At 40.2% G+C, this 24,667-nt stretch overlaps 2 protein-coding genes across 3 annotated transcripts; both read left to right on the forward strand.

Moving 5' to 3' along the window:
* Nucleotides 1-399: 399 nt before the first annotated feature.
* Nucleotides 400-6,265, forward strand: MYL7 (myosin light chain 7). Its single transcript, XM_026718020.2, has 7 exons — nucleotides 400-618; nucleotides 1,791-1,901; nucleotides 2,581-2,656; nucleotides 4,276-4,380; nucleotides 5,250-5,328; nucleotides 5,473-5,521; nucleotides 6,006-6,265. The coding sequence occupies exons 1-7, from the start codon at nucleotides 616-618 to the stop codon at nucleotides 6,105-6,107; spliced, it is 525 nt and encodes a 174-aa protein (XP_026573805.1). The 5' UTR covers nucleotides 400-615; the 3' UTR covers nucleotides 6,108-6,265.
* A 5,830-nt stretch (nucleotides 6,266-12,095) lies between these two features.
* On the forward strand, nucleotides 12,096-24,644 carry POLD2 (DNA polymerase delta 2, accessory subunit). Of its 2 annotated transcripts, none has more exons than XM_026718080.2 (11): nucleotides 12,096-12,508; nucleotides 14,311-14,565; nucleotides 16,048-16,169; nucleotides 18,459-18,582; nucleotides 18,699-18,813; nucleotides 19,838-20,036; nucleotides 20,913-20,993; nucleotides 21,100-21,257; nucleotides 21,658-21,785; nucleotides 22,772-22,873; nucleotides 24,357-24,644. In XM_026718080.2, exons 2-11 carry the CDS (start codon nucleotides 14,346-14,348, stop codon nucleotides 24,515-24,517), a joined length of 1,410 nt encoding a protein of 469 aa, XP_026573865.1. In that variant the 5' UTR covers nucleotides 12,096-12,508; nucleotides 14,311-14,345; the 3' UTR covers nucleotides 24,518-24,644. The 2 variants fall into 2 exon arrangements, with proteins under 2 accessions (XP_026573865.1, XP_087795103.1); XM_087938977.1 differs by having other exon boundaries at nucleotides 12,198-12,627.
* The last annotated feature ends 23 nt before the right edge of the window (nucleotides 24,645-24,667 follow it).

The following is a 24,667-nucleotide window of genomic DNA, read 5'->3' on the forward strand; positions in this document are numbered from 1 at the left end:
AGGCTTACTCCTGAAGCTTAATTTTCTGAAAGTCTGATATTTTAAATATTGTTTTTAACTTTAAAATTTAAGTTTCTAATTTTAAAGTTTGGAGTGATTAATGGCCTGTAAACTCTCTCTCATTGTGGGCAAAAAGTGCAAATGAACTTTATTGCCCAGGAATGGGGGTGGCTTACAATATTGTTTTTCTGTTCTTCGTTAGTCAGCCTAGTGGGATCCTCACTGGTACATAAGGAATGACTCTAGCAATTCCAGTAGATTTGCTTTAAGTAGGAAATTCTAGTAGGTTTTCTTTAAATAATTTCATGAATAAAAATGGTGGTAAAGTAGGTGTGTCGTACAATCAACTGTTAATATATATACTGCACCCATTGGGATCAGCCAGGAAAACTCTTTTCAGAAGGGAATGCTCAACCTGAAGATCCAACCTTTTTCCATCAGTGAAATGCTATTCCCTGGGCCTTATCAATCATTACAGAGTCAAACAACCAAGTTTGGCTGTCTTCTGCAACTGAGTTCCCAATTTAGCTCACCAAGAGATAAGCTCTGAGATATAGGCTGAACTTACTCTCAACACCAACTGGACAACCTTTGTTCTTCAGGAGGAAACCCAAGATGGTGAGTAAGACCATGTATCCATTGTTGTTCTGTTGTATTTCTTGCAGTGGTTGAGTTTTGACTGAAGATAGTTCTCTCCCCCTCCCCCGTACCACATTAACTGAGCTGAGGAGCCTACATACATTTTTTCAATCCATAGAGTGAACAAGCAAGCCACCTTTGGGCATTTATGCATGCAAATACTAATAATAAGCAAAGAAACATGCTCCAGTCATGCTGGAAAAATCTCATATCTCTATGGTTGAACACAGTTTTTGTAGAAATTCAATAAGCAATTGCTGAATCAAAATAAAATTGTGGCATGCTTTAAGGCATACTGCATCTGCTTTAACTGCTTCCAGGGATAATCCTGATTTTTTTTAAAGATGTTTCATTTTGGTACTCAGATTTCTCGGATCCTTTGCTTTGCATGGAGACACTGTTACAAAGAAGGGTTGCGTGGAAGCAAAGAAAGAGTTTTTTTGCAATGGGTAGTGTTCCCCCACCTTCTCTTCATCCATCCATCCACCCCTTCATTCAGTGAGTTCAGTGAATCTACAGAGGGTATAGGAACTGAGAATGTCAGAAATGTTGTGTATTTTGTTTCTTTTGTGCTTTACAAGAATGTAGGAGCTAGTACATCCATTTGGTTGTTCTCAGCAGTGTTTCTTAAAGTGTGATCCTAGGACCTTTTCAGAGCTCCTCATTATATTTGCCAGATATGGAAGGTATCTGCAAACTTTTAAAACCAGGGCACTCTTCTCCTAGTATTTTTATTTGCGGAAAAATATAGGGTTGTTTGGGAACAATATTATGTTAATCCAGTGGTGGGATTCAAATAATTTAACAACTGGTTCTCTGCCCTAATAATTTCTTCCAACAACCAGCTCACCAAACTGCTCAGAAAGTTAACAAGCGGTTCTCCTGAAGTGGTGCAAACTGGATGAATCCCACCACTGTGTTAATCTCTAAAAGTCTATTGCTTTTCTTAACCTGAATCAATAAATCTATTCCACAGCATCATTAAATTAAATTTTTAATATAGTCAATGTTGATAAATATAACCCTTGAAAGAAAAAACATTTTGACAAGTCTGCCATAAGTTTTAAAAACAGGGAATGGTTCTGGAAGCAAAAAGGTTAGCTGAGCCTTAGGATTGTAGATTTTCTATTGATCTTTCTTCCTTTTTCCAGGCTAGTAGAAAAGCCGGGACCCGAAGCAAAACTGCTGCTAAGCGGGCACAGAGAGGTTCTTCCAACGTCTTCTCAATGTTTGAGCAATCACAGATCCAGGAGTTTAAGGAGGTGAGCCAATCTAGGTTCCTGTAGCTAAGAAATTTTCAATCAAAACTGTGTCCAGCATTGCTTCTTTTTAAAATATTTATGCTGTGCTCTTTTAAAGCCATTTCAGCAGCTCCTTTATTGTAATGATGATTATACTGTACCCGTTCTTCCTTTAAAAGGGGAATTTTTCTTGCAGAGTGCTTGATGTAGCTAAGGATAATGATGTTAAGTGCCATGTGAATAATCAGATTTTAGCCATATGGTGAGTGGAGGTAATTCTTATCTTGAATGGGAAAATGTTTTGCCCTGTTTTATAGCCAGTTCCCTCATTAATATGAACAATAAAGGAGAGGGTGTGAAACATATTCCAGGGATGTTTTAATTTATTAAAAAAGATTAAGTACCTTCCAAATCCAGTTTTGGTGCAGCCGCTTTATTTTTCAGACTGGGTTTATCACTTGGTGTTGGTGATACAGGCTAGGAAAAAAATATGTGGAAGATACTGCATGAAAGTGAGGAATAAATAAAAATAACACTTGTGGCTTCTGTCAAGCATCAAGGATGTCTAAGCTCTTAAAAGAGCACACTTGCAGGAGAGATAAGAGTCTGAAGAATGTGGTTCCTGAGAATACAAGGCAGGAACATATTTGTATGAGTAATTGTACTTAAGGAAGCTGACTATGTTTGCTTACTCCCCAAGGCATTCAGTTGCATTGACCAGAATCGAGATGGAATTATCAGCAAATCTGATTTGAAGGAGACATACAGTCAACTCGGTGAGTGACTTTACTGTGGTTATGAGACAATAATCTGAGGAAGTTCAGGAATTTTTTCTTTAATAAAGATCTTAACAAAAATAAAAACAGCCTGGCATTTTCCTGAGATTTAACGGCCAGTTTTCCAGCAGAATGTCACAAAATTCTGGTCTCTTCCAAACTTGAAAGGCAGATTGAATCAGATAGTATGTTTATCTACTGCTTTATTCATGGACACAACTAGGACATAAATTCATAGTAAGTGTAGCAAGATGTAAAGGGTTATACTAATAAGGCCCACATATAGTGGAAGATAAATTAAACCATCTAGCTGGTTTAACCATGGCTGGCTGGAGAATTCTGGGAGTTGAAGTCCGCAAGTCTTAAAGTTGCTAATGTTGGACACCTCTGAGTCGGACTATTTATTTAATTTGTTTCGTATTGCTTACTCCGACCAGGAACAGTTTTACAGGTCTCAGGTAGAGAGAAACATTTCTCACATTTTCCTTTTCAGCTATCACCCCTCCTCTTGTTCTTTCCATGCTAGAGACAATAGGAATGTTTTATTTGCAAAAAGAGAGAGAGAGAAAGAGAGAGAGAGAGTCTTTTAGCATTTGTTCTGCTCCCCTCTGCTCTTAATTCCTTCTTTTGAAGAATTTGTTACATTCTCTGGACCAAAATGCAACATTTGCAGTGATCTTTCAAAGTGGAAGTACAGTGAAGGGGGGAAGATGAGGAGAAAGATGGAATTTGCTTATCTGTAACACTAGCTGTAGTTGTGTTATTTTTGGAACTCTAAGTACTCCTCTTCAATTCTGGATGGTGTTACTGTTAATAAACAGTTTCATAAGATGGAATGAACTTTCCCTTTTTATCATGCATGCAATGACTGGTATACTGTGCTTTAATTTGACATTGGAAGACCCATCCAAGGACAGTCTTTTGTTTCAAGGCATTCTTTCCTTAGAGGAGAAGAAGAAAATGTGAAGGTCATAGGACTGGATGTGGCCCCTCAGTTCTAGGATGCAAGATACCAAGATGTCAAAGTATTGCTTCTAAAATTATAATTTTTAATGTGCAGGAGAGAATGGTTACTGATAGAAAGAGAATATTTATAGCTAGGGGTTGAACTACGGGGCTCTTGGAGCTCTCTGAGCCTGGTTGTTTCCTTGCAAATGTTTCATTACCAAACTAGGTAACATAATCAGTGCTAGTGGTTGTAAAATTATCACATTGTATATGAACTGGTTCACTGCTTTGTCCTGGTATTGTCTTGTCCTGAAGGCCATGTTAAGGGAAAATATACCTTCAAATGATGCCCTCTCTGAAAAGGCAGCTATTGGAAGTCTGTTGGTAAGTAGAGATGTTATCAAAATTCCACATATCTGATATTTTCCCGAGATGTTGGGAATCTGGATTGTTTCCTCATGATCTAGAAGACCCCCAAGGTCTTTCCCAACACTGTTACTCTGTATAAAAGTGAAAACAAAGCATTCAGGAATTGTGCCTTGTTCAAACATTCCACATCTGCTATACTCTGGAAGGAACTTTAGACTCACAAATGATCAAAGCAAACAATAGTCAATATAGGCCATTGTTGCAGCTAGGAATGTTGACTGCGATCAGCTTTCTTTCTACAGGCAAAATGAATGTGAAGGATGAAGAGCTGGAAGAGATGCTGAAGGAAGGGAAAGGACCAATTAACTTCACTGTCTTCTTAACACTCTTTGGGGAGAAACTGAATGGTAAACGAGCATTATCATATCTTGGAATTTGCTCATTAATCAAGAGGAGTTTCAATATTTTCCTTTTGTTCCAACACTCCCAAATTTCCACTTCTTCTTAGAATGTTGATATATTCTGTCATTTCTCTCCCAAGACAAGAGGAACATCTTCCCCATACAAGATTCGTTGTTTAGCTATAGTTAAATGGCAGAGTTCCACTATTATGCATGCAGAAAACTCCAGACTTTATCTAACACATTTCCAGGGGGAAAAAACTTTTATTTGAAGTCCTAGAGAGGTGTTGGCAGTCAGGGGCTGCATTTGCACCATATATTTAACCAGATTTAATAAAGCTTTAACAGAGGGCATTTACACCACCTAAATTTGATTAGATTTAATGGGACATCTGCAAAATAAGTAAAGAAACTTGGGAAAGTGCATCTTTATTTACTAGCAGATAAACATGTTGCACAAAACCAGCCTGTTTCAGTGATTTTAAATTCAATGTATAGTACCAATGCAGGAAATAAATTAATTCAATAACCAGGTTAAGTAAAGATTCACATCCCTGGGATTGTGGGGTGATAAGCAGCACCCTAAAGCTCTGGATGCATTTTCTGGAAATCTCATAGTTGTTGTTTTAATGTGATAAAAGAGGAGAAATATTAAATCCATGACAATAAGCATATTCTATTATAATTCAATTTAAATAATATGAACTCCAATTTAGCTTTATGATACTAATTATTTAGAAGGTTGCTTCTGTATCCTCTAGCCTGGAAAACTTTGCCCACACTTGATTTAAGCAGTATTGAGAGCCATCCATATCCAATGAAAAGAACTCCAAAAGGCAGTTTTATCTGTTCCTAAGTAACCGTATCTTCTTTAGGCACTGATCCAGAGGAATCCATCCTTGCTGCCTTCAAACTCTTTGACCCAAATGGAACTGGCTTAGTGAACAAAGAGGAGTAAGTTCAAGAACCATGTGCTTGTGTATGTGTTTTATTATCCCTTCAGGCCTTCTATTGAACAACCAAAACCAGAGTTCCGTAGGCAACATTTTCAACAACACTGACACTTTTTAACAACACTTTTAAAAAATTGTTTTCCAGGTTTAAACAACTTCTGGTAACTCAAGCTGACAAGTTTTCTCTCGAGGAGGTGAGATAATCCTTCTATCAAAATCCCTTCTTTGGCACAATTTTTTTTCTCACAAGACCAGCCAAACCTAGGAGATGCCTTTCTCTCATATATCAATTGATAAATGCTTGATACTGATAGAATTTGTTTCAAAATGGCTACCCTTGTCTACATGTTCAGACATGACACATGGAATTTTTAATTTTACTTTTCAGATCCTGAGGTTTTGTCATTTAATCATTGCATTAGATTTATTTAACATATCATATCTATTTTCTTTTTTCAAAACACCTCACCAAATGTTAGAAGTTTGCTGTTGATTTTTGAAAACTTTATGCTGGTGTTCTCAGGAGCTGTTAGAAAAACTGAGGACGCCTGTGTGACCAATGGGTTGTTTACCATTGGCCAGGGCTTTGATGGAGAGAGGAATCCTTAGGGACCTTCAAAGGTTGATTGACTGTGCTTTCCCATACTTACTCTAGTCTCTGGGTTTCTTCCTATCTAGGTAGAGCAAATGTTTTCTCTTGCTCCTATGGATGTAGCTGGAAACATTGACTACAAATCTTTGTGTTATATCATCACACATGGAGATGAGAAGGAAGACTGAAGACTTGAGTAAGGCAAGGCCTGGAGGCAACTCCCTTTCACCCACCCTACTTTGTTAAAGATTACAATAAACAACTTCATGAAAAACAATGAGACCTTGGTTGTGACAGGTGGGAGAAAAAGATGAAGGATACAGAGTAGAAGTACCTCTTGTGTTTGTGTGGTGGCTAAGGATTATGGATATGGTAATACATCCCATCTGGTGGGCACCAGATTGGGACAAAGATGTGGTTGCAACTCACTGACTTGCTAAAGAAGTTTTGGTCTTGTTAGTCCCAAACTTGGGCATATACCAACCTAGGGCCAAGAAAAATATGGGTTGCCCACCTTAATATGGATTTCTTCAGCTTTGCGATGAGATAATAGGCCAGTTCCAGCTCCATTCTGGGATGGTCAGAAGAAATGGGGATTAAGTTAGGGATGCTATCCATCCTGCTCAGCAAATGCCACCGAAGATTCCTCCTTTCTGCATATGCCAGTCCTACTTTCTGTATCCCAAGATAATACTGCCGTCTTTTAAGAGACCATTTAACTAGGAAAGTAACTGCTGCCAGATAGCTCTTGGCTTATTTTAAGCTGAGTAGACCTGGGCTAAAATGAGAATTTTTCAACCCTTACACTGCCACCACCAATCTTCAAAAAAAAAAAAAAAAAAAACTTGAGTAGATTTGGTGTGGAAGGAGAATAAACTCATGTTCCACCTTTTGGTTTTGAAATGATGATGGGCATTGGGAGAGCAATAGCAACAGCACTTAGATTTATATACCGCTTCACAGTGCTTTACAGCCCTAAGCAGCTTACAGAGTTCAGCATATTACCCCCAACAACCTGGGTCCTCATTTTATTGACCTTGCCACAACCTTGAGCCTGTGAGAATCGAACTGCTGGCAGTCAGTAGAATTACCCTGCAATATTGTATTCTAACCACTGCGCCACCCTGGCTGGTGAAGAGAGAAGGACACAAGGCATAATGATGATGATCATAATTCTTTAGATTTCTTATTTGCTCAATCATCTATAAGTAGCTTTCTAGTTCAATCCCTCTAAGCTATCATATTGAATCTGGCCTCATCCATTGAGAAGTGCGTATTTGTAGTGGGGAATAAAAGGGAAGCAAATGACAAAACAGACACCTGAAAGTTGCAATGCAAACTCTGCTCCCTTTGCACTTGCATCATGGTGTAGTTGTTTCCTTTTTGCTCTTGGCCTTGATGATGATGTGGTTGGTGTTATTGTGGAGTTATTATGTGCCTCATGCTGCACTCTAAACTTTCCCTTGTCTTTCAGCTCTCCAAATTGATTGCAAGTGAGCTTTTCAAATAATGTTTCTGGGAAACCAGTATTTTGATTCAGTTTCTCTGGAAGGCTAAATTAGAGGTGAAGATAATAGTGTAAACAAAATTAAGACACATGCTATTTGTCATATAAATATAAATAACACTGACAAGGAAGCTCAGAACTGAGTGGAGGGGATGAGAGAATTTAACTCTTTCCCACTCTGATTTACACCAAATTCACTTGTAACCACATAGGTTACAACCTGTATTTTAAAGGGAATGCAAATCATTTGCTTAACTGAATGGAAGACAGCCATGTCCTTAAGATGCTCAACTTAGGAAGAGTAAAGATTAAAATTAAAATTTTGTCATCTTTTACCAGGTTCTTAATTAATTTAAGACCCCCTCAAATATTTTTAAAGGTAAATATTTGGTCTAGTTTTCTTTTCAAGTAGATAGTATATATACTTTGAAGAGGCATGATTTTTACAGCAGACTATGGCATAAAAAGTAAAATCAGCAGATTTGTTTGATCTCTGACAGAGATCATGTATTAATATCTTTAAAATGGGAAAGAACAAAATAAAAATCACTCCAATAGTACACTAAGAGTGTTGGTATCTACATGAAACATGGAGTGCTGATGGTCAACTGGATAAGAACAGAATGAGGGAGTACATGCATCTGAAGAATGTTGGTTCAACAGCCTTGTTGACTGCAGAGCAGGAGAGAAGCATATCTTAGATTTATATGCACCCATTCTGCAAAGCAACTTTTGGCAGCTTATAAATTTAAATAACAAATAATAATGTCTTGTAGAAGGCAATTACATGTTGCAACCTTTTGTTGCAATATCCACTGTAATAGCAGTTCCATAAGAAGTGAGTCCTAAAATAAAAACAATGCCTTTAGAATAATGTACCTTTTTGTTCATAAACTTTAACATGTCATTCCTGTCACATCTCACTGTGGAATTTTTATGGTCTCTTCATCTCCTGGCTGTCTCTCCCAGAGGTGATAGGTTCCGGCCATCTGGGTTTCATCCCTCCATTGTATCATGTGTAGGTTATACAAATTCGATATAAGATTAAATATATTCAGGTTACATCAAGAAGAATTTCTTTATCAGTCCCCCCTCGCCCTTTTCTTCTTCCATTGAAGAAATGACAGATACACGGATCTGACACTTTGCTTGTTGGAAGCCATCTGAGAAGTTTACAAATTATGATCACATGATCCCAAGCAGGACAGTGCAACCATGGTAAATACATGCCCAAATTTTAATCACATAACTGTGGAGATGTTGCAACAGTCATAAGTGTGAGGACTAGTTGTACATTTTTTCAGGGCTGTTGTAACTTCAAACAGTTGCTAAACGAATTGTTGTAAGTCAAATACTATCTGTAATAGTCTTCAGATAATGAATTGAGGATTCCAGCTGAATTTCTTAATGGTAAGCACAACTTGAAATATAGAACCAATTACTTAAAGGTGGGGTATTTCCTCTTGTTGAATGTGCCCAGCACTTTGTCAGGGATACTTTAATTTTGATTTATATGCTGAACAGATGGCTCAGTCTATGATTCTTTGATCTGGAAGAGATGTTTAAAACTGAGGTGAAAACTTTGAAATCCCAGTGGTTTCAGACAAGGCTTTTGCCATCTTTTCTCCTGGTTTTATGATTATAGATGATTTATTAAGTAAGTTTGTATCTCTATTTTTGGCTTCTACAATGAAGCCCAAATGTATCAGCAGCACCAGCTAATGGCTAACGTAAGTTATTATGATTAAAATCATAATCTGTATTTTTCTTTAATTCTCCAAACACTTGCTGCCACATAGTCAAGCCTAACCATTCTGTGTTTTGTTTTGGGGTGTGTTTTTTTTTTTTTACTTTATAGCAATCTCTCCTCCCTTTAAGGGATAATACACATTTGGGATGATTTGCTATTTCAGGAGAACGTCAGAAAACAGTTATTAGATGCTCTCTGATTTCTGTTGTGGTGGAGTGAGTTTTATCTATCATTTCTAAACATCAGAGCATGGTACTGTAAAAAGTTAGCACCTACCCCTCTCCTAGAAGAATGAAATATTTTGAGAAATATTAAAAAGGCAGGATAAAATATTTCCCCTAGAAGAGAAATAAAAATCCTAAGGGAGACAGAAACTCAGAGCTCTAGCTCCCTGCTCCAAGCAGATACTAAGCTGAGGCCAGCTTTTAGAAATGCAGATTTGGTCGTCCATTACTCCCTGCATCAAGGTCTGAAGAAAGGTAGGATTATTTATTTTATTTTATTTATTTGTTTATTTTTGTCAATTGCTAACAAGATAATAGGTATAAGTAAAAACATAGTTATGAATACATGGATACATATAAGAAAAATAAAAAAAATAAAAGAAACAATAGGACAGGGACAGTAGGCACATTGGTGCCCTTATGCCCTCAGCGATAATAGGAATTGCCCAACACCCTTTCAGAACACAAGCTCTTTCATTGTATCATCTCAGTTGCACCACACCCTCCAAACTGCGACCAAACCTGGAAGCTCAGACAACCTACAGAACCAGCTATGACCCCTACAACAGCCAACAGAATACATATTCTGGAACAGCGGAAACTCAAGTTCAAAGCCCAAGAGAAGATATAAAAACCCACCCCTCTCAACTCCGTTTTGTCAGCTGCCCAGAACTCATGTGGTTCTGCTTCATCATTAAACCATCTTTCCAAACAGCCTCCATGTTTCCAGTATCTTTCTCCTGGCTTGGAACTGAACCAAATGGATATTCAGCAGGTTCTGACCAGTTCTGGAGAACCAGTAATGGAAATTTTGAGTAGTTCGGAGAACCAGCAAATACCACCTCTGACTGGAGATTTTACAGTATCCTTCCCTTGCCACGACAAGCCACGCCCACAGAACCAGTAGTAAAAAAAAATGAATCCTACCACTGTCCCAACAGTATTTTTCACAGAATGAAATAAGACCCATTTCAAGCTGCACTCAGGGCAGATCATTTTGGTCACCTCTTGTTAACAGAAGTATTAGAAAACTTGGAATGCTATCACTGGTGACAGAATCAGTAGTACATGGCTAAGGAAACCTGGCTCTCTTTTCTAGCTTAAATTGACCTTCTGTACAACATAGATCTGAAGGAAATGCTAGCCTTGCCTTTTATGCCTTGGTAGAACTATCTTTCAAGAGTATGTGGAAAGGGAACTTCATGAGGACAGTGGTGACACCCAAGCAGGAAAAGCCCAAAGGGAACATCAGGCCAGCCATAAAACAAACTTGCATAGGAAAAGAGATTTAATAAAAGGTATTTGAAAGAAGCCCCCTAGACAAAAGCCAAGTAATTAAGAAAGCTAGGGAAACAAGAAAAAGAAATCCCTTACAAACAAAAGGTCATGCCAAATCAGCAAAACAAATAGACAAAAGACACGAAATAAATTCCATAGCAGACAGGAGATTGCCACCAAACAAATATAAGAAAACATTAGGAAGACAACCCCTGACAGGATTTAAAACATTAAGAAATACAAACACAAGCACTCACACACAAAAGGAGAAAAGGTATAAAAATCAGGGGTTTATTATACAAAGATGGCTAGCCCCAGGAACGCAGACTTCTTGCTATCTCTTCCCTTCCTGAAAAATAAAAGGAACCCGCTTCCAAGCAGTTGTCTCTGTCTGTGTCCTTGCACCGGAGCGCTCCCAGCAGGAAAATCGAATCCTCAAAAGAAAGGCATTTTCCAGCCTTTCAACAAGTACTACGCACAGAATATACAATATAATAAGCCCAAAGTAAGGCTAGTAGATGCTTTGGAAAGTGTTCGTTAGGCAAGATGTGGTCAAATGCTTCAATTGAAGACAGATGTTCATTGATCCTGAACTCCAAGCCCAAATGACCATGGAGACCAGAGCCACAAAGATAATTTCTGGACACTGTAATTGAAAACACTGAAAGCAGGACATGGCCATGCTATAAACATAGATACGAGGGCAACTGGTTCTCAGATCAGTTCAATCTTTCAGATGAATGAAAATATGCTGTAGCGCCAAATAAAAATACCAATCTAAGACTCATTTTTTAAAAAGCCATGTTGTACAGGTCCTGCCTTCCTTCCTTCCTCATTTCCTAGTTGAATTATTGTAGAACCACCAAAGGGTATTGGGGCACCGAAATGCAGCTGTTTTTGTAGGTTTTTTGAACAACCTACAACTGTAAGCATAGATTTCTTCTAAAACAGTGTATTATCCTGTCTTCCAATGTTCTAATCTAAAATACTAATTTCCGGGTTAAATGAAATACACTCTTGATCTTTAAAATTGCTGTTCTATCTAGCCACCATCCTTATGTCCAGCATGGCTGGAGTGACCCTTAGAGTAACTTAGTATTTATCTTCCAGGCTTTCACTGAAGTTTCTCCCCTTTACTTTTTATAGAAAGAGTAAATATCCAGTGCTTCCGAAGTCAGTCTGTGTTGGGGTTCTAATCTAAAGGGTTTTAAGGATACGGTTTTTCTGCGCATTTAAGGAGAAGAAAAACCTCGCATGAATCCACGCAGCACACCCTAAAATGGATTCAGCGCATGCGTTGTTGACCCCCGCCCCGTCCCGCGTGCCGCAGAGCCAGCCGTTCTAAAACGCCCTCCTGCGGGGCGGTGTCATAGGAAAAGCCCTCCCCTCCCCCTCAAAAAACCGACCCGGAAACATCAGTTCAAGGCGATATCGCTCTACATGTGAGTCCATGGTGTGATTCTATGGAAGGAGGAAAGACCGCGCGGCGCCTCTACGTCACTTCCCGTCGGCGTTTCTCAGTCTCAGCCTGGGATCTGCCTTTGGGTTTGGCGCGCTTTTCCTCCGCGCGCGGTCCTCCCAGGTTTCTGAGGGCTAGATCGGCGCGAAGGAGCCGCTGACAGTTGGCTGGCTTTGACGGGGGAGATTTTCTTTTCCTCCGGGTCAGCTCTTGAAGCGGAGGGGGCGGGAAGACGGCGTGAATTTGTACGGCAGGTGAAGCCTTGGGGTGAGGGAAGGCAAAGGCGCTCCAACGGCGATCGGGAGCCTTGAAAGGAAGAGCTGAGCCCGGCAGGCGGAACAAGGGAAGACTTGGGACTTGGGCGTGGCGTGGTAGGTTTGCATGGGTTCTGCCTCTTCTTGTTGCTGCTATTTTTTGAATGTATCAACCCCCCAATTCCAATGGACTCTTGCTCCCTCCTTGCAAAGTACTGGCATGCAGGGAACAGAAGGTAACTGGCATTTCTAATCTTTCTTTTTATGTATATATATGTGTGTGTATGTATGTATGTATGTATGTATATATATATATATGTTTTCTGAGGTTCTCGCGGGTATTTGTATGTGGATCTTTGGTTGTTCGGGTTTTCTCCCGCGTAAGATTCAAAGTGTCTAGGCAACGTTTCGATGAAGTCTCATTCATCATCATCAGGCCTCTGTCTTTGGCTCTTGCTTCTCTGAAAAGAAGTGTGTGTGTGTGTGTATGTATGTGTATATATATATATATATATATATATATATATATATATATATATATATATATATATATATATATATATATGCGAAATACCCTCATGCATCATCACAAAATCTCCAGAACCGTAAAGCCTACAAACTTGAAATCTGGCACTTATGTTCCTCGTGGCTTCTAGGTGCTCACTAAGAAAGGATTTTTCAAAATGACCATCAGAACGTTAGTATTTCCTTTATTTTTATTAACATGCTCTGATGCTAAGGAGTTCTACTCCCCCACCCCACCTGAAAAGAAATCTCTTCCAAATGCAAAACACAAGCAGAGGAGAGTTTCAGTTTTACTTTCACAGCTGCAAGCAGTTTTAGTAAAAACAGTTGAGCTAAGACACGCCTAGGCTTCTTGCTGTCTCCTTGCTCACACAGCAAATACTGTTTCAGTTTCCAAACAGCCCTCAACTCTCACACACTGACAAGACGCTAGCCAGATGAATACCGATGGATGCTGGTAGGCAGAGGCACAACTTTTCCCCCTTATTCTTCCAAAAAACTAAGCCCGATCACATAGTTTCTTAGCAAAGCACAGGTATAGCTGGTATTGCATAATACTATATGAAAGGATGCTTCACAAGCAGTAGCTTTTACATCACCAATCTCAGATCCTGAAATTTAAAGGGGCTCTTGAGTCAGCCCCAGCTCAGGGCAGGAGTCAATGTGATAAATGGCTGCCAAAATTAACATCAGACCAACAGTCAAGAAGTACCGGTAAATAGCAATCCAATCAAGGAACTGCCTAAAAAGCTAACAGTAAACAAGCCAAAAGACCCCCAAGATCACCCCCACCAACACTGACAGGGCAAGCCACTAGAATATAAACTTGAGAGGAAATCCCACTTCCTTAGTAGCACTGAAGATGCCCCAAAAGGTGCTTTTTCAGGAGGCAACTGGACTTCCTTGTTTTTCTTTGAAGACGTTTCACTTCTTGGATGAGAAGCGAAATGTCTTCAAAGAAATAGAAAGTCCAGTTGCCTCTTGAAAAAGCACCTTTGGGACAACTATGATCTGGATGACTGAGAATCTCCATAGACGTTTAGCATGGATGATGTTACCTAGTTCGGGTAATAAAATATCTACAAAAAACAAGCTCAGAAAACAACAACTTCAAATACGTCTTCCACCTAACAGAGTCATTTACTGAGATGGGTGATTATAGAAGTCAATCAACAAGCAAATAAATAAACATGTTCTTAAAGGTTTACGTTCTTGTGAGTTTCAGCTACTTTTTGAGATACAAAAAGTGGCAGCTGGTGAAGTAAGCTACATCTCATGAAAGTATGCTTCTTAAGAAAAACATGCTATGTCAGAAAAGGTGCTACCAGATTCCTGATTTCAAGCTCTGTAGAGTACTTCCCTGATTACTCACCTAATTTCTTCGTCTCCAACAGAAATCGTCTACGTAGCTGCTTAATTCTTGAACACAATGTTCTCAGAGCAGGGTATCCAGTCTGCACAGGGCCTCTTGACATCCCCGTCTGCAGTGACTTCCACCTTTGCCCGCGTGCCCATCTCAACATATACCAACTGCTCCCAGAATTTCAGGCTTGGGGAGCGAACTTTCAGTCGGCAATACGCTCACATCTATGCTACACGCCTTATCCAGATGAGACCGTTACTGGTGGACAGAGCCCGGCATAAATGGGGTGAGCTTATCATCCTAATGAAGTCTTGTTTTGTGGATACTGCAGGACATTGATGACGTACGTAGTATCGCAGTATTTTTTTAAAATCTTGATATGTGCTTACTTTTATAATATGCTGGTTTGGAACTTCTATTGAACATCCTCCCCCCCCCCAAAAAAATAATACATAAAATCTTACATTGTGAGCCCAGAAACTAGACAGATGTTGGACTTTCAAGCTGGTTGACCAGAAGTAACCCTTCTAATTAACAGATAACAGATAATCAGAGTTAGAAGGGACCTTGTAGGTCATCTAGTCCCCCCTGCCCAAGCGGGAGACCCTAAACCATTTCTGACAAATGGCAGTCCAATCTCTTCTTGAAAGTCTCAAGTGATGGTCCCCACAACTTCCAAGGGCAAACTGTTCCATGGGTTGATTGTTCTCACTGTCAGAAAGTTTCTCCTTATTTCCATGTTAAATCTCTGTTTGCTCAGTTTCCATCCATTATTCCTTGTCTGGCCTACAGGCACTTTAGAAAATAGTTTGACCCCTTCCTTCCTGTGGCAGCCCCTCAAATATTGGAACTACTATCATGTCTCCCCTGGTCCTTCTCTGGACTAGCCAAGCCCAGTTCCTGCAACTGTTCATTGTATGTTTTAGCCTCCAGTCCCCTAATCATCCTGGTTGCTCTTCTCTGTACTTTTTCTAGAGTCTCAACATCTTTTTTATAATGTGATGAACAAAACTGGATGCAGTACTCTAGGTGTGGTCTTACTAAGGCTTTATAGAATGATATTAGTACTTCTCTTGATCTTGATCCCTCTGTTAATACAACTTAGGATTGCATTAGCTTGTTTGGCAGCAGCTGCACACTGCTGGCTCATGTTTAGCTGGTTGTCCACTAAGACTCCAAGATCCCTCTCACAAGTTACTGCTATTGAGCCTGGTTTCACCCAGTCTATACTTTTGTTTTTTCTTGCCTAAGTGTAGGACTTTACTTTTCACCACACTGAATTTCATTTTGTTAGATACAGCCCAGTATTCTAGTCTGTCAAGATCCATCTGGATCTTGAGCCTATCTTCTTGGGTGTTAGCTATTCCTGCCAGCTTAGTATCATCTGCAAATTTGGTAAATACCCCTTCTATTCCCTCATCTAAGTTGTTAATGAAGATATTGAAGAGTACTGGGCCTAAGATGGAACCTTGTGGCACCCCACTGCTTACTTCCCTCCATGTAGACTTAGACCCATTAAGGACTACTCATTGAGTATGGTTTGCCAACCAGTTGCGAGCCCATCTAGTGGTGGTGCTATCTATTCCACTTTTTTCTAGCTTACTAAGAAGTAGGTTGTGGTCTACTTTGTCGAATGCCTTGCTGAAATCTAAATATATTATGTCCACAGTATTTTGCTAATTTAGTCACTGTGTTGAAGTAAATTAATTCCACATCATAGGCTCTTAACATTTTCTCATATTTAATCCATTGTCTACTTTTCCTAAAGGGAGCAACATTACAGTGAAAAAGCTATGCGAGTTGCAGATCTCAGAAAAGTGTTGTGTGGTGGGAACACTCTTCAAGTGCATGCAGCTTCAGCCTTCCATATTACGGGAAATCAGTGAAGAGGTATGAGAAAAGAACCTTACAGGTTTCATTCAAGAAGCATGGGAGGTGTCAAAGGCAGGCTCAGATATCTTCTGCATCTAAAGAGTCTGCAACTGATTTTCAGACCCTTTCAAGTTTTGCAATGACCTTTCTGGACTCACAGTCCTAGTGCCTTGTATAATGCTGGGGTTAAGAAAACATTCCCTGAACAAATTCCTCTTGCATAATAACTGCTCAGATTTGTGAGCAAAAATAGAAATTTTCTGTCTGGAAGGACTTATTGTCTGTAAAACAGACTTACTGTTTTAAAAAACTGCTCTCTTGCACAGTTGGCTTAACATTTAGCTTATTTTGGAAAGACAATTTATGAGTAATATTAAAATTGTCCCAGTAAGACATTCAGACATGACTTAATGGCAAACGTGTTGGAAATTTACCACCAAAAATTGGCTTTAAAAGCTATTGATTAGATGAATAACATCATTTTGTTGGTTTGTTTAATAAAACCCACTTGCTGTTTTCCTGAGTGCCAACAAACAAAATAGAAACATCTTAGGAATTACTGTTGATCCATTAGTCAGAACAGATTGGGAAATCAGTGCTATTTATTCTAAGATTATTTTGCCTCATCTGTTTTTTGTGGTTGATTCATTGCTGTGTAGTCAATGACTGAAAATATCATAAATCCACAGGGCTGTTGATGATTTCAAAAGTATTATTTCAGAATGTTAAGAGTCTAATGATAAAAATGTGGGAGGATTCAGCCATTTCCAATTGTCTGTCTGTGCATGGGATGTTGGAGAAAAATTGTGGGATCAGGGGGTAGGTTGTTTTTGCCAACAAATGCCAAGTTTTTCCTGTGGAGGAAAAGCCTTCTGCCAGGACTTTTTGAGTTAAATGCACAGTGGAAACTTGACTTTCCTGTTTATTGAACATGTGGTTCTTCAATCTTCGCTTTAACTCTGCAGTCTGAAGTTACTTAGTTATCTATTTACGGACTGCAGTATTTTTTTCTTAAAATGCCGCCAACATAAAACAATTTTATTTGCTGTAAACCACTAGTGACAGTGGTAGAGAAGCCTCTGCTCTGCTTACCATGGGAGAGCAATAGAATATGTGATGATTCCTAAAAAATATTAGCGGGCATTTCTGAAGGTAGTATAGGTAATCCTCGATTTATGACCACAACTGAGTCCAAAATTTTTGTTGCTAAATGAGACATTTGTTATGTGAATTTTGCATTTTACGACCTTTCTTGCCACAGTTGTGAAGTGAATCTGGTTTTCCCATTGACTTTGCTTGTCCAAGATCACAAAAAATGATCTCATCACCCCAGGACACTGCAACTGTCATAAATAGCATCCAAATGTAAATCATGTGACCATGGGGATGCTGCAATGGTCATAAGTGTGAAAAACCCTTATAAGTCACTTTTTTCTCTGCTGTTTAATTTTGAATGGTCACTAAATGAACTGTTGTAAGTTGACGACTACTTCTAGAATAAGAGGGTATTAAAAAAGTATCTTACAAGCCACAGCAGTACTAAAACTCAAACTATCAATTTGAAAACTATAAAAAAAATCACTGATGGCCATAGGATAATTCAGTGCTTAAGCAGCTTTCCAGAATAGGTCTTGATGCTCCCTAAATGTAAAGCAATGAGAAATGAGTATGTTGTATCCCATCCAAGTATTTTGTTCCTAGACTTTTAAACACCTGTGTTAAAGGTTCAAAATGTATCTGGTGGTCATCTGAGCTCCTAGGAGCCATATGTTCAGCTTCTACAATGCAGCAGCTGCTGACTTAACCAGGGGAGGATGATTTCAGTGTTCTCAGAAAAGCTTGATAAGCAACTGTATCCATACATTGGTGCTCTCCTGGTGTCAGCCAGTCTGCCTTCCTTATCTGATTCTTGAATTGAAGAAAAGTTGGAACAGAACATTGACAAAAAAAAACCGTAGTCTAGAATTGCAGGCATTCTTTTGACTACACCCCAGTATTTCATTTGGAAATGCACCCCTTATTGGAGGGGGGTGGGAGTTAAAGGTTAGATGGAGGGATGGAGACCATTTGCGGGGGGGGGGGAGGTGCAGGAGAGCGACTGGAAGAAACTTCATCAGTTTGCACTATGCTAAATTGTTTGTGTTCACCGTAGCAATTTTTTTGTGAGCCTCTTAGGCCAAGAAGTGATTTAAAGTTAAGCAGCTTAAAATCTGTGCTTTAGCTCCTGCCAAGTGTATCAGAAGCTCAGCATCAAAGCTGGTGCGCATTTTCTTCTTCCTCACAGCAAGACTCTGTTCATCTTCACAGCACAACCTGCCTCCCCATCCTCCCCGCCTCAAATACATTCACGAGTCAGATGAACTGATCCTGGAGGATGAGCTGCAGAGGATCAAACTTGAGGGAGAGATACCTATTGACAAGCTGGTGACAGGTGGGCTGATGACCCTGTTTTGAGCTTCTTGCCCTTGACATCTTTTGAATGCCTGGCTTTTGTGGAGGCAAATGTTCCATTCGATTACTCACATCTGTCCCTTTCTGCTGTTTCAGGGACCATCCTTGCCGTCTATGGTACAGAGAAGGACGATGGCAGATTCCTTGTGGAAGATCACTGCTTTGCAGATATGCCAACCCAGCTGCCTATGATGGGGCCCAGCACAGACAAGTGAGGCCCCCTATAACCTTGTCCCATAACAACCTCTGCTGAAGCAGTCCAGGGCTCTCTGTCACTCAGAATACAGGTAGTCCTCAACTTATGACCACAATTGAGCCCAAAATTTCTGTTGTTCGGTGAGATATTTGTTAAGTGACTTTTGGCCCATTTTATGACCTTTCTTGCCACAGTTGTTAAGTGAATCACTAAAATTGATCAGTTTATAACTTGGTTGTTAAGTGAACCTGGCTTCCCCATTGACTTTGTGAGTCAAAGGGTTGCAAAAGGGGATCACGTGACCCAGGGACACAGCAACGGCCATAAGTGTGAACCAGTTGCCAAGTATCTGAATTTTGATCTCATGATTCATGGGGATTGTAACTGAAAAATGGTCATTAGTTACTTTTTTCAATGCCATTGTAACTTTGAACGGCACTAAGTGAACTGTTGTAAATCAAGGACTACCTGTACTTTTTCCACCAATTGCCAGTCTAGAACTGGAACAAGGAACAGGCTCCCAGGTTTGTTCTTGTAAGTGGCCATCTGCAGAGATACGATTCCTCAGAGTTCTCTCCTTAATGGTGGATCAATCAATAATTATATGTGTCGGCCACGCTATAAGTTCCCCGTCTTCCTTTGGTGGTATGGACCTTGGAGTAGCTACGATGGCATCACTGAAACTTAACAGCAAACTGACAAAACACCATGCACCCTTTTGGGCAAAGAAAGTAAAATAGATGCACGAAACCTTGACTAAGGGTAATGCACATATTGTCCTTTTTCTTTAAAAACAACAATCCCTTAGGATAAATGAACCTAAAATTGTTCTCTGGTGGCAGCATGGCATCCCTTCACCCTCATGGCTGCTGGATGCTCATTTACAGGGACCATCTTTGTGGCCGAGAGATCCTAGTGATGGGCCGGCTTCCCTTCTTTCCTTAGAAGTTTCTTTGTTAAGTGTCCCGACATAAGCCATTTCCCAAATACAAAGGCCACTCTGTGTTCTGACCGCTGTGGCTTGTATTTCACCTTGCAGATTTGTCTTGCTGGTGTCAGGCCTGGGCCTTGGTGGCAAGAGTGGAGACAGTCTCCTGGGCATGCAGCTTCTGGTGGACATGGTGACAGGACAGCTGGGCGCAGAGGGGGAGCAATCCAGCGCGGCCCTAATTTCTCGGGTCATACTGGCAGGCAACTTGCTTAGCCAGAATACCCAGAGCAGAGACAGCATGAACAAGGTGAAGGTGTCAGAAATGTGAGCCACACTATTAGTGTGCATTGCATTTATGTTGTGTCTTTCTTTCACTCTCCATTCCAAAGAGGATGCATTTATTTATTAGGTTTATTTTTATCATATCATTATTGTAGTGTGAACAAGGTGGTGACAGTTGCTAATACTCCCTCCTATTTTCCCCACAATAACCATCCTCTGTTGGGCTGAGAGTGATTGGCCCCAAAATCACCCAGCCAGCTTTCGTGGCTAAGGCGGGACTAGAACTCAATCTCCTAGTGATTGGCCCATCCAGCTGGCTTTCATGCCTAAGGAGGAATTAGAACTCACAGTCTCCTGGTTTCTAGCCTAGTGTCTTCACCACTAGACCAAACTAGCTAAGATGTCTAGTTCTGTTCCTTCAGATGGAATATCACAGCAAACTCATTGATGATCTTACAGTAGTCAACCAATCCCTGTGAAAATTTCTCAAGAAAATTACTATAGAATATTAAAACAAATGGATAGCTCAGGCCAGGATTCCAACCTATTGTAGTCATGAAATCTCCAATGGGATTTTTATGCTTTACCAATTCAACAACATTTTGGTTTATCTCCTATTTTGAGTTGGGAAGTTTTGAGCCTCTCTACCAACCCATTCCAGACTGTGCTATCACTTTCTTTGTATGTGTTTCATTCCATCTTTTGAACTTCGATGTTAATCTTGAATATCAGTACAGCCCTAGTCCTTGTTAAAAAGAGATTTAACAAAGGGGATATTTCTGCCTTATTAAATGGGGAAGAGCCCTTCAGTATTATCCTTTAGCTTTTCTTGTATTCATTCAGCATTTATTTCATTCCCTTTTAATTCATACTTCACTCTTTTTTGTACCTTGTCATGCAGGCAAAATACCTCACCAAGAAGACTCAAGCAGCCAGTGTGGAAGCTGTAAAAATGCTGGATGAAATTCTGCTGCAGCTCTGTGTAAGTTTTGTGTCAAGAAAGGGTGAAGAAGCTGTTCTGTTCTTCCCTCTGTCCATGGTGAGCAGTGTCCCCTGGACCTAAGGGCTTGCCCACTCTCCCCTTACAGATGTCCATCCCTATCGATGTGATGCCAGGTGAGTTTGATCCAACCAACTACACGTTGCCTCAGCAGCCCCTGCATCGCTGCATGTTTCCTCTCTCAAATGCATACACCACCCTGCAGCTAGTCACCAACCCATACCAGGCAAACATTGATGGAGTCAGGTAAAAACCAGCATCTTTGTTCTGTATGGTTGTGGGACCAGAATTTCCATCGCTAAGCAAGTCGGTTCTTACGAGAGTCTTGCCTGGTTTTATAATCTTTTATGCCACAGTTGTGCAGCAAATCACTGTAATAAGTTGTTAAATGAATCATGCGGTTGTTAAACAAATCCAGCTTCCCCCATTGACTGTTTGTCAAGACCATTTTTTTCAGCACTATTGTAACTTTTAGCAGTCATTGAATGGTTGAACATTAAGTGAGGCCTGCCTGTATGTTACTCTGAGTTACTCTGAAAATATACGTAGAATAAAAATATAATGCATTAAAGTCCCTTCCTTGACATTGTACACCAGAGTTTCTTCTTATTCAAATATAGAACAATTGCCATTTTTCTCTGTGTAGGTTTCTGGGAACTTCAGGCCAAAACGTAAGTGATATTTTCAAGTACAGCAGCATGTCTGATTATCTGGAAATTCTGGAATGGACCTTAAGGATTGGGCATCTCAGCCCCACAGCTCCAGACACTCTGGGTAATATAACTAAGAGATACCTTTGCTGGGTTTTGTTTGTCTTATTTTAAGCTTTGCAGATGAGCTAAACCAACTCTCAGTTTGTTTGACCTAGGGTGTATTATGGGGGATTAAAGTCTGGTTGCTAGCAAGACCTCTCAAATATGCAGCTCGTGCATTTTGGGGTAAAGGAGGAGGGGATGTTTGCCTGTAGTAGAAGATCAGTGTCTGCTTCCTTCTCTTTGTCTTAATTTCTGTTATATATCTTAAATATATGATTAAATATGAGATTGCTCTATCATAAAAGAGTGCCCATAGTATCTAAGCCAGTGAGAATTCAATGCAGAAGCATAAAACTTGAGTTGCAAATGGAGAATACAGTACCTACATTTTCAACAATATCTCCTAGGGATGTACAGTAGAACATTGTAGGTAGAGCATTCTATGCACAGGATAAAGCATCTGTGCTTTGTCAGTGCATGGAACTGGAGCAGGTGTTAAATCCCTGCCCCGACCTGAAGCTTGTGTATTCCAATAGAACTGTTCTGTGGGAGAGAGCAGGGAAAAGGAAGGCTGGATGTATGCTTTGGCAGGAAAGTAAGACTAGATCTCTTGAGTGGGTGTGGAAGGAAAGAAAGCACAGGGAAGATGGGGATGAGGCCCAGTGGCTATGCATATATGCTGCATTTGGATTCAACCTGAGGGGAGGGAGGAAGGTGCCAGAAAAATCATAGGGCAGAAACACCATGGAGAGAAGGAGGAGCAGCAGAGTGAGGTGCACCAACTGAACCCCACTTACCCTTTCAAATTCCCTTGGTTTTGGCCCAAACCCAAATCAGCCTAAAATGATCTGTTATTTTATAGGGAGGTCACAGCCTGCCTGGAACTGTCAATCTTCTGAGGCATATCATGTTGATTCCATGCAAGGAGCAGATCACATGTTTTGCCTTAAGGTTGACTGCTGGTGGGCCATTTATTTAAAGTCCCTGATCTGCCTTGTCTTTCAGGCTGTTACCCGTTTTACAAGACAGACCCTTTCATCTTCAGTGACTGCCCTCATATCTATTTCTGCGGCAATGCACCCTCCTTCAAATCCAAGGAAGTCAAAGGTAAGCTAGTATTGGCAGCTGCGTCTTCTGCAAGACAGGCTTGACTTCTTCCTGGCTGAGACTTGGTGGGGTTTTTCCCTAAGGGTGTAAGCAATAAATTGGAAGCCACTGTCCTGCAAAAGACAAAGTTCCACTGCCAGATAGAAAAGAATAAAAGCAGGTTGGGAAGCCCAGGATGCATCACTTGAGTTTCATTGTCCCAGCAAATAACATGATTTAACCACAGTTGATTAAATGAACATATTTGCTGGATCTCCCATCATGCTAAATCAGAGTTGGCAAAGAGAAACCAATAATTTTCTGGTGGTTTTTCTGGGGGGAAAAGGTTTTTTTGGGGGGACGGGACTGCTTGTTTAGTTGCTTTTAAAATCAGTAACTTCATATAAATATTAGGATTGACACAGGATATAGACCTGCTCTTTGGTTCCCCCCGCTTCTGTAAAGTGGATTGCTCCATGATGGAGTTTGCTGTCTCTTATGGGGTTTGTTGCAGAAAGGAGCCTGAACCATGCAAAACAAAGGGGGTGGAGGGTGGCAGACATTGCCAAATCATGGAATGTTCTCAATATACCATAGAAATTTCTCACAATTCCTCTGTGCAGAGGTTTTGATGTGGCCTTTGTAGTTGTTGCCAGCATAACATGACTGGCTGAAAAAGCTCACCCCTGTGTAACCAAGGTGTACTTGAGCCTACAATATTTTGCCCAACAGTCTGGGAAGTGAGTTAAACCAGGCTTTTGAAATGTTGCTTGAAATATTTGCAAGCAGAACATTCAGATGCAAGATTATATAGTTTTCTGTTATTCAATGTAAGTCATAAATCTGTCCCAATAAGTTAGATAGTTCAATGTTTTTGTAAGTACCGAGACCCTTTCGCATCTGCATCAGTTCTAGTTTTATAAGTTGGCTTATTTTTATTAGATATTTTTGTTAGCAGATCCCACAACAGCTACATTAGCCTCTACAGCCCTGGAATCTGTCTTATACCAAGAGCTTTGTTCATCCAGCCCACTACCACCTGCCCCAAGTCTACTGAAAGTCAAATAAAAACTGCCCTAGGTAGAAAAAAATGTCAATCCCCTGAATTGCAAGTTGTTTCCTAGAATATTTTATGTCTTTACCATCCCCTAATCCTTAATCCTTTCTGATGAGAGCAGGGCTTCAACTTGGGAACTGTACAAAGCACACTCTCTGCCATGGTAGTAGGGCAGGAATGGGCAATGTGAGTACATACTGCAAACACGGCTGAATCTGGTGTCTCCCTTGGTGGCTCTAAAAGTCAGTGGTGAGAGAGAGGTAAATGTTAATACAAACCCTGATAAAGATTAGAAAAGCTTTCTTAAAAACCAACAGCAATCAGAAATGTTTTTCCCAACTTGGGAAGAGGGGGACAAGAGAAAAATACTGACCCTTTCCTCATCCTCGCTTGTTCCTTCCAAAGTTCTGATAGTGGCCTTCACTTTACTTCCTTCCTCCTTTGCAGGAGAAGATGGACAGAAAGTCTTGCTGGTGACACTTCCTGATTTCAGCTCAACACAGACAGCTTGCTTGATCAATTTGTGCGATCTCACTTGTCAGCCGGTTACTTTCTCGGCCTTTGGTGATGATGAAGAAGAAGAGACAGTGATGGAGACTGGTGACTGAGAGACATGGACTTAGGTCTCCTTCTTTCTGGAACTTGGTAGTCCTCCCTGTTCCTGCATTTTACTGTAAAGTTTGACCTTTGGTTCAGATAGATAGGAATAGAATAAAATATTCTGGTTTGTTTGTATATGTTTGATCTTCATGACCAAA

The sequence above is a fragment of the Pseudonaja textilis genome, chromosome 9, assembly GCF_049901715.1.
Source record: "Pseudonaja textilis isolate UNSWEBS1 chromosome 9, rPseTex1.2, whole genome shotgun sequence".
In the NCBI taxonomy this organism is placed as follows: domain Eukaryota; kingdom Metazoa; phylum Chordata; class Lepidosauria; order Squamata; family Elapidae; genus Pseudonaja; species Pseudonaja textilis.

What these genes read in the sequence shown, in the direction of transcription:
- POLD2 (XM_026718080.2), top strand. Translation starts at nt 14,346, where the DNA reads ATGTTCTCAGAGCAGGGTATCCAGTCTGCACAGGGCCTCTTGACATCC. An exon ending in AAATTCTGCTGCAGCTCTGT is followed by an intron (nt 20,994 to 21,099) that starts GTAAGTTTTGTG and finishes CTCCCCTTACAG; the next exon opens with ATGTCCATCCCTATCGATGT. An exon ending in CACAGCTCCAGACACTCTGG is followed by an intron (nt 21,786 to 22,771) that starts GTAATATAACTA and finishes CTTGTCTTTCAG; the next exon opens with GCTGTTACCCGTTTTACAAG.
- MYL7 (XM_026718020.2), top strand. An exon ending in CTTTGGGGAGAAACTGAATG is followed by an intron (nt 4,381 to 5,249) that starts GTAAACGAGCAT and finishes TATCTTCTTTAG; the next exon opens with GCACTGATCCAGAGGAATCC. An exon ending in ACAAGTTTTCTCTCGAGGAG is followed by an intron (nt 5,522 to 6,005) that starts GTGAGATAATCC and finishes CTTCCTATCTAG; the next exon opens with GTAGAGCAAATGTTTTCTCT.